General features: G+C 44.8%; 1 protein-coding gene across 1 annotated transcript in view; it reads left to right on the top strand.

The window, feature by feature from the left end:
* Positions 1-15523, top strand: part of SKAP2 (src kinase associated phosphoprotein 2) — a 191553-nt gene that overhangs the window by 23090 nt on the left and 152940 nt on the right. Inside the window, exons 2-3 of the mRNA XM_069958762.1 lie at positions 185-290; positions 4658-4683. Of these exons, the coding sequence (XP_069814863.1) occupies positions 185-290; positions 4658-4683 (132 nt within the window). The remainder of the gene's footprint in view (positions 1-184; positions 291-4657; positions 4684-15523) is intronic.

Raw genomic sequence — 15523 nt, forward strand, 5'->3', positions numbered from 1 at the left:
GAAATTCTCTAATATTTATGTACTTGGAAAGAGTTGACAGACATTTCTTTCTGCACCGAAGCTTCTTTTCTGTTAAATGTTGCTGAGACAGGGGGCAACAGACCAGCCCTACCCCGAAATCTGTGTAAAAAATACAATGTAAAAAATATTGACTCATTTTACTTTCCTTTTCTCTTTATTCTAGATTTGGAAACATATCTGTGTGATGTCTTAAAAGCAGAAAGCTTATCCAAAAAGGCAAAGGAAAGAAAAGATGCTCTTATAAAGAGGATAAAGGACATAAAATCTAGGTATGTATCAACAGGTGCTTCTACTGGTAAATGATGTACAGTAATAAAGTACTCCAGCAAAAATTTTTTTCTTTCATTTCAACTGGTGTCAGAAAGTTTTATCAATTTGTAATTTACTTCTATTTAAAAATCTCCAGTCTTCCCATACTTATAAACTGTTGCATGTCCTGCAGGAAGTGTTGTTTATTTACATTCTGACACAGTGCTCTCTGCTGACATCTCTGGCCGAGACAGGAACTGTCAAGAGCAGCAGCAAATCCCCATAGAAAACCTCTTTCTGACACCAGTTGACTTGAAAGAAATTTTTTTTTTGCTGGATAACTCCTTTAACTTGTCTACAAATACCCAAGCTATGTCTGCTAGGATGAACAGAATGCCAACAGACAAGGACCACTTGTATTACAATTAGAGATGAGCGAATCGGGTTCGGGTTCGAGTCGATCCGAACCCGAACGTTCGGCATTTGATTAGCTGGAGCTGCTGAACTTGGATAAAGCTCTAAGGTTGTCTGGAAAACATGGATACAGCCAATGACTATATCCATGTTTTCCATATAGCCTTAGGGCTTTATCCAAGTTCAGCAGCCACCGCTAATCAAATGCCGAACGTTCGGGTTCAGATCGACTCGAACCCGAACCCGATTCGCTTCGGATTCGGATCGACTCGAGCATGCTCGAGGTTCTCTCATCTCTAATTACAATGGATAGGTATGGGATAGATAGATAGATAGATAGATAGGAGATGGATAGATAGATAGATAGATAGATAGATAGGAGATAGATAGATAGATAAATAGATATACAGGAGATAGATAGATAGATAGATAGATAGATAGATAGATAGATAGGAGATAGATAGATAGATAAATCGAAAGAATACCGCAGCACTCGTGGGATAGAATTCAACACAACGTGTTTATTTCCCCAATCCGCGAAGTTTCGCTCTCCACACTGAGAGCTTTTTCAAGCAGTGTGGAGAGCGAAACGTTGCAGATTGGGGAAGTAAACACGTTGTGTTGAATTCTATCCCACGAGTGCTGCTGCGGTATTCTTCCGATTTATATCACTATATACCAGGTGGTCGCTGGTATATACTGCTGGGCACCACATCTACTGCTACACGAGTGCTGCCTTCATTCTGAATTCTTAGATAGATTTATAGATAGGAGATAGATATTTAGATAACAATGAAAAATTAACATATAACATTCAATGTCACAAACACGTCGGCTCTTTGTTAGCTCTCCATAGTGAACATGGCTCTAAAGATGCTTTCAAACATGATAATTAATTCCAATCATCCATTATCTACATGTCGACATTATCCAATTTCTGACATTATTCATGACACATACAGATCAAATGTGCACACATATTGATTGACCTAATGCAAATTTTACAGTTCTAGCAAAATGGCCAAATATCATTTGTGTAACGTTCTACACATAGGAGTTGTCACTTGAACAAACATGTCACTTGACTTTAGATAAATTAGTGCTCCATCATTGCTTGTATAGCAAGACTTATTTTCTGTATATATTGTACTGTAGCTTGAAGCCATTGTGGTAAAATAGAGGCTATGAGGTTATTACTAATAAAGTGCGCGCAGCTGTAACAGTATATTTGTTATACTAGATTTACACTAGCTATGACTTTTTGATATGTAACAATAAAGATGATAAACCAGTTTACTAAATTAAAGGCGTTATGCAAAATTTTAAAATGATGCAATTACTTTAACAGATGAAAGAATTTCACTGAATTAAACAAATCTTTAAAGGATCTTGAAAGGATTCTCACTTTTTCTCTGAGCTGTACTGACAAGGAGCAAGAACCCCAAACATTACAGATGGATAACTGTCTCTTTTGGAAGAGATTCTGGCTTGGTTAACAATCCCCAGTTGTGTTTAAAGACTGTAAAAGGGGTTTTTCACTCAAACATAACATTTCATATGTTGCTGCCCATGGTGAGACTAACAATTCATTCCATACTTGTTATTATCTATTCAGCCTCCTTCCACCAGTTCTGAGATGCTGCTTTCTACTGAAGACACAAAAATCTGTGTGCGAGCTGTTCTCTCTCTCTCTCTCTCCCCTCATCACTCTTTCTTTTGAGGCTGATGTAAAAAAGTCCTGGACAGGCTTTATCTAAAACAATGTAGCTTCTTTGTAATGCTGGGGGGGGGGGGGGGGGTAACCTAAGGTCAATTTGCTGATGAACTCACTGTGATCAACCCTCCCAGCATAACAAAAAAGCTACAATGTTGCAGATGAAGCCAGCCAGCAGAAAGCAGCAGCTCAGAACTGAGGGAAGGAGACTGAATACATAATAACAAGGATGGGCTAAATTGTTAGTCTCACCATGGGCAGCAACATATAAAAAGTTATGTTTGAGTGGAATACTCCTTTTAATAGGCACTTAGTAACATATCTTATTAGACAAAAATGCTTCCTTTCTCCAGTTATCGAGCATCTTTCCTCTTCCCCCTTCCTGCTCAACTGTCATCCACTTACAAAATCAGCTCAGTGCCATCCTTATTTATGTTCTGTATGCTCCAAATTACAAGCTATACAAGTCTACAGTGTAAGAAAGCAACAACTAGGTGAAAACTCTAGGAGGTATCACCCTATACCTACAGCTTCATCTCAGCCCCAATGCTGCTACTTGTTTTTAGGCGTTGCACAGAAACATATAAGTGCTACTCTGTGTGTGTAGACGACACCATAGACCAAACTTGCAGCTCTCCAAAGCTTTAGCTGTCCATGCATGATGGGAATTGTAGTTTTCAAGGAGAAACATTACTTCCTCAGTAATACATCAGGGTTATGTTTGAGGTTTTGGCCATGTTACATAGTCACTTTTCTGTAAATAAGTAGAAAGATCTTTATTAATTTCTTTATTTTTCCATAATATCTGTCAGTTAGCTCCAAATCCCCTCCATAGACATTAAGTAAAAATGCTAAAATTCTCTCTGCCTACATGACCACTAGATGGGGCTATGGAGCATACTGTAAACTGATTATACATTTATATTTTTACCCTTTGACCTCTATATGAATATGATTCACCATATGGATATGAATATAATGATAAAAGATGGAAAACCCGCTACTTATTTAGGGTGGAGTTAAGTTTTTGGCCTTTAGAAAATATATAAATAAATAAACTTCCAGAATTGAAGCGGGAACCATTGTAAAATAAAAGACTTGGCTCTTTAAGATCAGTTAGAATCATTTTGTTGATACAGCACTTACTGTTGACATTGGATGTATTAATGTATCACTATAAAAGCCAGCCGTCAGTTATGTTTTATTATTAGGTCAATAAAAATGTTTGCAATAGTTGGTAGTTCTGAATGGCTGTATGGGATGTGTATATCGCTGCATGATCATAAAACACAATATAATATTAGACACAATTTCAGGTGATACACATATATTGTTCATTGTCACTTTTCTAGGGAGCAGGAGGTTTAACCACATAAAAGGGGGGGTTAATTGTATCTATATCTATCTCTCATCTATCTTCTATCTATCTATCTATCTATCTATCTCCTATCTATCTATCTATCTATCTATCTATCTATTATCTATCTCCTATCTATCTATCTATCTATCTATCTATTTATTTATTTATCTTCTATCTATCTATCTATCTATTTATCTTCTATCTATCTATCTATCTATTATCTATCTATCTATCTATCTATCTATCTATCTATCTTCTATCTATCTATCTATTTATCTTCTATCTATCTCCTATCTATCTATCTATCTATCTATCTATCTATCTATGCGCTGCAGAATCTGTTGGCACAATAGAAATAAATATTATTATTATTATCATCTATCCCTTCTCTCTATCTGTATTCTATATCTATTTATCTATGATGAACTCTAAATATATCTTCTATACTAGTGTCTGGCCATTTCCCTTTTACTCTAAATATGCGCTGTCATCTTGCACAGCCATAACACTATCTAGCATCGTCTCTTATTATACTAATTCAATTTTACACAATTCAGGTCATTGATAATTGCTAAATTATAGGCAATAAAAGGAGTATAAGTGTGAATATGGTAATTATATTTGGATAATATGTTTGTTAGAGATCAACCAATTTACACAGTTTGGAATAACTGGATAACACTAAAACGCTTATAAATCCTGACTAACGGCACCGATGACACACTTAACATCCGCTGCGATGACACCTTCAGGGCAAAAGTTCTGCATTTTATTGCCTGCTCAGTATAATTATAACCGGCCGTATTATCTCCGATTATATAACAGATTGATTCTTCTAATTAACAGAAGTATGGTCTGATAATAGGATTATCCTCACATTTCTTTTCTTTCTTTTTCAGCTACCCCCAGGAATTCCATGATAAAGGTAAATGCTTGGTGACCCCCCTGTCCCTCCACATTGTACTGTATACTGCAGCTGTAGACAAATGAAAGTGTAGTCTCAAGACCAAAACATACAGAAACGAGGACCACAGCACACCTTGCTGGCCAAGAGATGTACTGCAACTCAATACACTTTCTTTTTTCTTTTTTATCAGGAACTTCCTTTGCATGATCCTTAACCATTTAGGCACTGGTTCAGTCTCCTTCCCAGGTGTGCTTGGGTTTATGTCTATGTGTATATATACTGTAGGAATTAAATTAGGTCAATACAAAAGGTAAATTCATGCAATAAATACATCTAATTGATAATGGAGAAACTTAAGGGTACAAACCCACTTGCCGGATCTGCAGCGAGTCTCCTTGCTGCGTTTTTCAGCGAGACTCGCTGCAGATCCCAGCCCTATACTTTCATTAGCAGAGAAACTCGCAGCAGGGATGTACATCCCTGTTACGATTTTGTCTGCAGCCCCCCTAGCCCCATAGCCCCCCCTAGCCTACATTATACATTACCGGGTCCCCGTTCCTGCTTGCTTCGGGGCTCCCGGTGTCTTCACGGCCCGCCCGGCCAATCAGTGCGCTGCGGCAGGGCAGCGCACTGATTGGCCGAGCAGAACGTTCCGGGAGCCGCCGAAGCAAGCAGGAGCAGGGACCTGGTAATGTATATCCTGCCCGCCCCCCCTGCAGCCCCGATCGCCCCCAGCCTCTGGCCGCATGATCGCCCCCCGCACCCCCCGGCCGCAGGATCGCCCCCCGCACCCCCCGGCCGCATGATCGCCGCCCGCATCCCCCGGCCGCATGATCGCTCACCGCACCCCCCGACCGCACGATCGCCCCCCGCACCCCCCGGCCGCACGATCGCCCCCCGCAAGCCCCCGGCCGCACGATTGCCCCCCGCAGCCCGTGCGGCCGGGGGGTGCGGGGGGCGATCATGCGGCCGGGGGTGATCGGGGCTGCAGGGGGCTGCGGGGGGCGATCGTGCGGCCGGGGGATGCGGCAGTGCACTGATTGGCCTGGCGGGCCGTGAAGACACCGGGAGCCCCGAAGCAAGCAGGAACGGGGACCCAGTAATGTATAATGTCCGGCGGCTAGGGGGTTAATGGGGAGGGCTGCAGACAAAATCGCAGCAGGGATGTACATTCCTGCTGCAAGTTTCTCTGCTAATGAAAGTATAGAGCCGGGATCTGCAGCGAGTCTCCCTGCAAAAACGCAGCAAGGAGACTGGCTGCAGATCCGGCAAGTGGGTTTGAACCCTAAAGGGTAATCTCTGTAAGATTTATAAGCATTGTAACAAAGTGTAACATTCATGGTGACAGAGCAGTGGGGAGGGGGATTAGTGAAGTTGTGTGTTTTTTGCTTTTTTAACCTGAATTTTTTATTTTTATTTTAATTGGTTATCTCCTTTCCGACCACTTCCCAACCACCAAAATGATGATTTTCTGCTAATGTTTTCTACCTCCCCACCTTTAGACCTAAGACCTATAACATTTTTATTTCCCTCACTGACAGAGTTGTAAAGCTGGCTTCACACTGCCTTAAAATATTGGAAAAATGCCAATAAAAACACCATGTTTTTTTTTTTTTGCAAAAAGATCAGTGGAAGTTTATGATATGCCTTACATACATGGCGTTTTTTTGGGCGTGGTGTTTTTCTCTCCTCTCTGGCCTTTTTGAGGCTTTGTGGCAGTTTTGCCAAAATGCAGCATGCGAAGGGTGTGGCTTTTTTTTTGCAAATTGTGGTTTTCTACCATAGACTTCAATAGGATTGTTCTGGTTGCCTCAAAAACACCGTTGCTGTGCGTATGGCTTTTTTTTTGTGGCGTTTTTGCACCTTTTTGTGGTCCAGCAGCTAGGTCATGTGATGGCAGAAGAATAAAAAGTTCAGCACACAAAAACACCTAAACTGCAATAAAGATCATTCACACATAAAGTAAAAAATGACAGAAAAAAAACACAAATGCAGTAAAAACAAAAACAACACATTGGCAGTTTTTCTAACATTTTTTAGTGGCCTTAAAAGACGCCACACAAAAAAGATGTGTGAGGGCACCCCAAGAAAGCTTATTTTTTAGAGACAAGTTGTCCTTTCTCCTGCAACCCTTTATTTTGCCATCTAATATATTACAAAACCAGGAATAACATTGGTAGGACAAAATTGAAAAAGAAGTAACCCAAGGTTGTGAGAAAATAATATTTTCTGGGTTCACTACGCAGTAAAACTGACAGGCTAAATGAGTTCTTCATGTGGGTATGAATACAGGGGGAGATTTATCAAACTGGTGTAAAATGAAACTGGCCCAGTTGCTCCTAGCAACCAATCAGATTCCACCTTTCATTCCTCACAGACTCTATGGAAAATGAGAGGTGGAATCTGATTGGTTGCTAGGGGCAACTGAGCCAGTTTCACTTTACACCATGTTTGATAAATCTCCCCCACAGTGACAATAAATTTAAGTAGTTTTTGTTTTACTATAGAAAAAAAACATAGTTTCATTTTACATACAGCAATTCCAGATAATTTGTTTTATTAAAGGACAACTCCGGCGAAAATTTTTTTTGGCTTATTTGACACACATTACAAAGTTATATAACTTTGTAATGTGGTTAAATACCCGGTCTGGCCCCCTTCCCCCACTTTCCGACCCCCGACCCCCCCACCCCGGAAGTTAAAGAATGTATACATTACCTATTACGGTCATCACGGTCCTCTTCTCCCGGGCAGCATCTGGTGACGGGTGAAGTCAGAGCTGCGGGGCGGTCCGGGTCTTCTTCCTCTTTGGCGTCTTCATTGAGAGTGAATGGGAGAGAAAAGGCTGCTGGTGCACATGCGCACCAGCAGCCTTTTCATTGGCTGGAGCGCATCACATGGCTTCCAGCTTGCTCAGCCCTGATTGGCTGAGCTTGCTGGAAGCCATGTGATGCGCTCCAGCCAATGAAAAGGCTGCCGGTGCGCAAGCGCACTGGCAGCCTTTTCTCTCTCATGGACCCGGAAGCAAGAGACATCGCTGGACGGTGGACGCAGGTGACGGTGAGGCGGACGGCGGGCGAATGGAGTGGCGATCGTCACCGGAGGGATGGTGAGTATGGTGTCTGTGTGTGTCTGTTTTTTTTGGGGGGCGGGTCCCGCCGGAGTTGTCCTTTAATGTTCACATTTATATATTTGGAAAATGGGAAAAGGGGTGTTATTCGAATTTTTAATAGGGGGATAATTTTAACCCCCCCTCAATTTTTTAAGTGACACTGTCACCCCCTTTTTGCATTTTGACTGCTCTCCACAGGTGTAAAGGGTAAATGTTACAGCTTTCATTACTTATTTTATATTATACCTCATGGTGCTTGTTCTGGTAAAAAGTCGTTTTTATCACCTCTGGATTGGTATATGTGGGTGGAGCCTCGCAGGCTTTGTGCCACATCGCTCCGCCCCTAGCACCACTTAGCCCCGCCCCATCCGTGACGTCATTGCCACATAGGCCCCACCCCTAGATTTTCCCACACCAATGGCCGCTAAGAGGGCGGGGCCTATCAGGCGATGACGTCACAGATGGGGGCAAGAAAAATGCACAGTGTAAACACAGCCTAAGTAATTGGTAAGGTAAGTAGGAGAATTATTTTTGTATTTAGACTGCCTGCCACCTCTCCCAGATTTTTATCAAGAAAAAAACAAACAACAATAAAAAATGCAACAACAACAACAACAACGCTGCTCTCTTCCATAAACAGCACTACACTTGTTCTCAGGTTACAACTTGGCTTTACTCATGTCAATGGAATTAAGCTGCAGTACCACACGCAAACTGAGGGCAAGAGTGGTGCTGTTTCAAAAATATAAAGCAGTTACTGTATGTTTTATCTAAACCTGGTAACCTGATGTTTTACCTAAATCTGGTAAAAACAGATCATAGCATAGAGGCTAAAAAATACAAAAATCACAAAATGTTAATGTAAAAAAAAGTTAATGTAAATAACTAATTTGTAAAATACATCTCCAAGAAATTTTGGTGGAAATTTGCACTGTGATACTACAGATAAATATGGTATACATGTCACTGAAACAAATCAGAGGATTCCATCAATTGGGGTCTGTGTCCTTTGACCCCAGAATCATAACAAATCTATTGCCCCATGGAAAACATCCACAAACAGGTTGTCACACATCTTAATATGGCTGTATATGTATTTCTAATTTGGACTTGTGTGAATAGTCAGATCAGCCAGGCTTTTTATCTGATGTTCTGGAACACATAAATATCCACCTAACCTGGTAACCTAGGAATAACCAGTGTCTGGATGGGCTCTTCATGGATTAGTCATTACACTTACAGGAGTCATTACGCTCTTAATGAGCCATTCAGACCACAGCTCATTCACAACAGGGCAACATCAGGGTGAAAACACACAATCAGGTTGCATTGCGGTCTCCAATAGAAAGTAATGGAAGAATATCACTGTGGCATTGAAATCTACAACACAACCTAATCGTGTGTTTTTATTACCCTGAAAGTAATAAAGTAGAGGCCTATTAAAGGGGTACTCCGAGGCCTTTTAGTAACTATCAGCTGCTGTATGCCCTGCAGAAAGTGGTGTATTCATTCTAGTCTGACTATGCTTTCTGCTGCCACCTTTGTCTATGACATGATTTGATTCCGCTCTGGACAGCTCCTGTTATGAACAGAGGTGGCAGGGGAGAGCACCATATCAGACTGCAAAGAATACACCACTAAGGCCGGGTTTACATATGTCCGGCGGTGTGGCGGCGTTTCCCTCCGGCGCAGGAGAAAAGTGGCGGAGGGAAACGCATCTTTGAACTGATCCCATTGTTTTCAATGGGATCGTTCAAAATGTGCGGCGGTGAACTAGTGGCCGCCGCATCGCCGGACCGTCGGTCCGTTAGGACGCATCTTGCAGCGTCCTGGCGGACCGCCGCTCCGGTGATGCAGCGCTGCACCAATTCAATCGAATAGAGCGCCGGATGCCTCGCCGGGCAGGATGCATGCCGTTCGGCTCTGGCATCCGGCGTTCAGGCAAATAGTAGCACAAAATAAACATATATCTCCCCCTGTGTGCTCTCCCCCTCCCCTATAGTCCCCCCTTGGTCCCCCAGTAGTATATCACCCCCCCTGTTTCTCCTCCAGTAGTATATAGCCCCCCTGTTGCCCCCCCAGTAATATTTAGCTTCCCTGTGTGCTCTCCCCCAATTAGTATACAGCCTCCCTGTGCGCTCTCCCCCAATAGTATATAGCCCCCCATGTGCGCTCTCCCCCTCCCATATAGCCCCCCTGTGCGCTCTCCCCCTCCCATATAGCCCCCCTGTGCGCTCTCCCCTTGTAGTATATAGCCCCCCCTGTGAGCTCCCCCAATTAGTATATAGCTCCCATGTGCTCCCCCGCAAATCCCATTGAAAATGACAGGAAAACATACTGGGAAAAAAAATGTCAACTGATGAGCGCAACTTGTGACAACTGATGGGAACTGATGACAACTGATGGAAACTGATGGCAACTGATGGTTTTTAATGAAAAGATGGATAGAAAAACTGATCACAACTGATGCATTTTTGGCATCAGTTGTGACATCAGTTGTGGTCAGTTTTTAGGCAAAAAACGCAACTGATGCCAACTTAGGCCGGGTTTACATATGTCCGGCGGTGCGGCGGCGTTTCCCTCCGGCGCAGGAGAAAAGCGCCGGAGGGAAACGCATCTTTGAACTGATCCCATTGTTTTCAATGGGATCGTTCAAAATGTGCGGCGGTGAACTAGTGGCCGCCGCATCGCCGGACCGTCGGTGCGTTAGGACGCATCTTGCAGCGTCCTGGCGGACCGCCGCTCCGGTGATGCGGCGCCGCACCAATTCAATCGAATAGAGCGCCGGATGCCTCGCCGGGCAGGACGCATGTCGTTCGGCTCTGGCATCCGGCGTTCAGGCAAATAGTAGCACAAAATAAACATATATCTCCCCCTGTGTGCTCTCCCCCTCCCCTATAGTCCCCCCTTGGTCCCCCAGTAGTATATCACCCCCCCTGTTTCTCCTCCAGTAGTATATAGCCCCCCTGTTGCCCCCCCAGTAATATTTAGCTTCCCTGTGTGCTCTCCCCCAATTAGTATACAGCATTGCTGTGCGCTCTCCCCCAATAGTATATAGCCCCCCATGTGCGCTCTCCCCCTCCCATATAGCCCCCCTGTGCATTCTCCCCCTCCCATATAGCCCCCCTGTGCGCTCTCCCCTTGTAGTATATAGCCCCCCTGTGAGCTCCCCCAATTAGTATATAGCCCCCGTGCGCTCCCCTGCAAATCCCATTGAAAATGACAGGAAAACATACTGGGGGAAAAAATGTCAACTGATGAGCGCAACTTGTGACAACTGATGGGAACTGATGACAACTGATGGTTTTTAATGAAAAGACGGATAGAAAAACTGATCACAACTGATGCATTTTTGGCATCAGTTGTGACATCAGTTGTGGTCAGTTTTTAGGCAAAAAACGCAACTGATGCCAACTTATATATGTAAACCCAGCCTTAGGCTGGGTTTACATATATAAGGCTGGGTTTACATATATAAGTTGGCATCAGTTGCGTTTTTTGCCTAAAAACTGACCACAACTGATGTTACAACTGATGCCAAAAATGCATCAGTTGTCATCAGTTTTTCTATCCGTCTTTTCATTAAAAACCATCAGTTGCCATCAGTTTCCATCAGTTGTCATCAGTTGTCACAAGTTGCGCTCATCAGTTGACATTTTTTTCCCCAGTATGTTTTCCTGTCATTTTCAATGGGATTTGCGGGGGAGCGCACGGGGGCTATATACTAAATTGGGGGAGCTCACAGGGGGGCTATATACTACAAGGGGAGAGCGCACAGGGGGGCTATATGGGAGGGGGAGAGCGCACAGGGGGGCTATATGGGAGGGGGAGAGCGCACATGGGGGGCTATATACTATTGGGGAAAGAGCACAGCAATGCTGTATACTAATTGGGGGAGAGCACACAGGGAAGCTAAATATTACTGGGGGGGCAACAGGGGGGCTATATACTACTGGAGGAGAAACAGGGGGGGGGTGATATACTACTGGGGGACCAAGGGGGGACTATAGGGGAGGGGGAGAGCACACAGGGGGAGATATATGTTTATTTTGTGGTTACTATTTGACTGAACGCCGGATGCCAGAGCCGAACGGCATGCGTCCTGCCCGGCGAGGCATCCGGCGCTCTATTCCATTGTATTGGTGCAGCGCCGCATCACCGGAGCGGCGGTCCGCCAGGACGCTGCAGGATGCGTCCTAACGCACCGACGGTCCGGCGATGCGGCGGCCACTAGTTCACACCGCACATTTTGAACGATCCCATTGAAAACAATGGGATCAGTTCAAAGATGCGTTTCCCTCCGGCGCTTTTCTCCTGTGCCAGAGGGAAACGCCGCCGCACCGCCGGACATATGTAAACCCGGCCTAAGTTGGCATCAGTTGCGTTTTTTGCCTAAAAACTGACCATAACTGATGTCACAACTGATGCCAAAAATGCGTCAGTTGTGATCAGTTTTTTTATCCGTCTTTTCATTAAAAACCATCAGTTGCCATGAGTTTCCATCAGTTCCCATCAGTTGTCACAAGTTGCGCTCATCAGTTGACATTTTTTTCCCCAGTATGTTTTCCTGTCATTTTCAATGGGATTTGCGGGGGAGCGCACGGGGGCTATATACTAATTGGGGGAGCTCACAGGGGGGCTATATACTACAAGGGGAGAGCGCACAGGGGGGCTATATGGGAGGGGGAGAGCGCACAGGGGGGCTATATGGGAGGGGGAGAGCGCACAGGGGGGCTATATGGGAGGGGGAGAGCGCACATGGGGGGCTATATACTATTGGGGGAGAGCGCACAGCAATGCTGTATACTAATTGGGGGAGAGCACACAGGGAAGCTAAATATTACTGGGGGGGCAACAGGGGGGCTATATACTACTGGAGGAGAAACAGGGGGGGTGATATACTACTGGGGGACCAAGGGGGGACTATAGGGGAGGGGGAGAGCACACAGGGGGAGATATATGTTTATTTTGTGGTTACTATTTGCCTGAACGCCGGATGCCAGAGCCGAACGGCATGCGTCCTGCCCGGCGAGGCATCCGGCGCTCTATTCGATTGAATTGGTGCGGCGCCGCATCACCGGAGCGGCGGTCCACAGGGACGCTGCAAGATGCGTCCTAACGCACCGACGGTCCGGCGATGCGGCGGCCACTAGTTCACCGCCGCACATTTTGAACGATCCCATTGAAAACAATGGGATCAGTTCAAAGATGCGTTTCCCTCCGGCGCTTTTCTCCTGCGCCGGAGGGAAACGCCGCCGCACCGCCGGACATATGTAAACCCGGCCTTAGTCGTTCATTTTCTTAGGCTGGGTTTACATATATAAGTTGGCATCAGTTGCGTTTTTTGCCTAAAAACTGACCACAACTGATGCCACAACTGATGCCAAAAATGCATCAGTTGTCATCAGTTTTTCTATCCTTTTTTCCATCAGTTGCCATCAGTTGTCATCAGTTGCCATCAGTTGTCACAATTTGCTCTCATAAAGTTGACATTTCTTTTCCCTATAGGTTTTCCTGTCATTTTCAAAGTGATTTTAAGGTACTTGCAGTATAGTATAGTGGCAGACCCCTTGGGTATGTTCACATCTCATTTTTGCCTGCTATATGGGAGGAGAGAGAGCTCACAGGGGGGGCTATATGGGAGGGGGGAGAGCACACAGGGGGGCTATATAGGAGGGGGGGAGAGCTCACAGGGGGGCTATATAGGAGGGCGGAGAGCACACAGGGGGGCTATATAGGAGGGGGGAGAGCTCACAGGGGGGCTATATAGGAGGGGGGAGAGCTCACAGGGGGGCTATATGGGAGGGGGGAGAGCACACTGGGGGGATATATGGGTGGGGGGAGAGCACACAGGGGGGCTATATGGGAGGGGGGAGAGCACACAGGGGGGCTATATGGGAGGGGGGAGAGCTCACAGGGGGGCTATATGGGAGGGGGGAGAGCACACTGGGGGGATATAAATATTATGTGGAGCTCACAGGGGGGCTATATGGGAGGGGGGTGAGCACACTGGGGGTATATAAATGATATGGGGAGCTCACAGGGGTATAGATATCTTTTGTGTACGCAGGCTGTACAGTTCACCGTAGTTCAGCACTTTAGCTACTCCCTGTACAGGCCTATGTAGGACCCTACAGCCAGCTACAGCCGACCTTGCCTGTAATGAAATAGTTTTATGCATAAAAAAAAATAAAAACAGGACACCTTTTTATTGATTTTTAAAAGGTTTTATTTACACTGTTATACACAGCCCCGTTGGGTGGGCTTTCACAGGACCCCCGGGCGCTGCAAAGGCAATCCTCTTCGCCTGAACGCCGGATGCCGGTGCTGTACGGGATGCGTCCTGCCCGGCCAGGCATCCGGCGTTCTATTCGTTATAATGAGTGCGGCGCCGCATCGCCGGAGCGGTGGTCTGTCAGGACGCTGCAAGACACGTCCTGACGCACCGACGGTCCGGCGATGCGGCGGCCACTAGTTCACAGCCGCACATTTTGAACGATCCCATTGAAAACAATGGGATCAGTTCAAAGATGCGTTTCCCTCCGGCGCTTTTCTCCTGCGCCGGAGGGAAACGCCGCTGCACCGCCGGACATATGTAAACCCGGCCTTATTTTATTCCTTGATATGTTCACATACTGGTTCACATTGGTAGCTGTGGGCTCTCTCAGGTGTGCATAGAATGGAGTGGGCGTTCCTTACTGCCGTGACGCATGAGTAAGGGGGCGACCCCAAAACTCTTTCTTCTTTTTTGGATGTATAAGAAGTTTTAAAGCTACTTAGCATGGTGCTCCAGCAAATATTTACATAAAGATAGACAAGCAGGCTTGTGGCAGCCTAAGTAACACATCAGTGAGAATGATATATATGGGACATTGAACATTGTTCACACAGACACTTTTTCTTTTTTTTTCTTGTTTTTCCATGACTAGAAGTTATCCCCTATTCTAAGGATGACAGGATAGGGCATAACTATGTGATTGCAGTGGATAGCAGGGGTCTGATCCTTTTGGCCCCACTATGATCTTAAGAATGGGTACTCAAATCTCCCATCAGAAGTGAGACTCATGTTGCCATTTATTTTCTAAGGGAGCCATAGAAATAGCTGAATGTTTGTGATCTCCTTGTGATCCAATAGTTGTGCATCGTCCTGAGTATATGGGATAACGTCTAATGATGGGGCAACCCCTCAAATAGCAGTTCAATCAACATCAGCTTTCTGATGGTTTCCACGTATGAAATTGATATTTGTTTGACAAAATTGCTTCATTTAAGATGCATGATTGAGTAAAATTTCTTGGATGCTGGGAAAAGTCTAAAACACATAATAAAAGTGGTGCTCGTCATAGAAGCCAATTTTTGGCACAATTGTTTGGCACACTCTGAGTAGTTCCTGGATTCTGAATATTTGTTCCTGGACTGTCACTGTGGGATAACAACTTGTCACAGCCTTGTAACATATAATGTTTTTTAAAATTATTTATTTATTATCATTTATTAGTTATTAACCTACATTCTTACAGGATTAAACACAGACACGTCCTTAGGGTCACATGTGTTCTGATGTTGGTAATGCGGTGTCCCAATGGATCTTTGTAGCCTCCATTGCAGATTCTTCTAAGTGCAGCAGTAAAATCTCAGGCAGAACACTATATATAACAAAATATATCCAAATCCATGGGGTCCACTGGGCGCCACTGGTGTCTGTCACGAGACGGATCCATTACACCTAGGAATCTGTTTTTTTTT

This window comes from Dendropsophus ebraccatus, chromosome 2 (genome assembly GCF_027789765.1).
Source record: "Dendropsophus ebraccatus isolate aDenEbr1 chromosome 2, aDenEbr1.pat, whole genome shotgun sequence".
In the NCBI taxonomy this organism is placed as follows: Eukaryota; Metazoa; Chordata; class Amphibia; order Anura; family Hylidae; genus Dendropsophus; species Dendropsophus ebraccatus.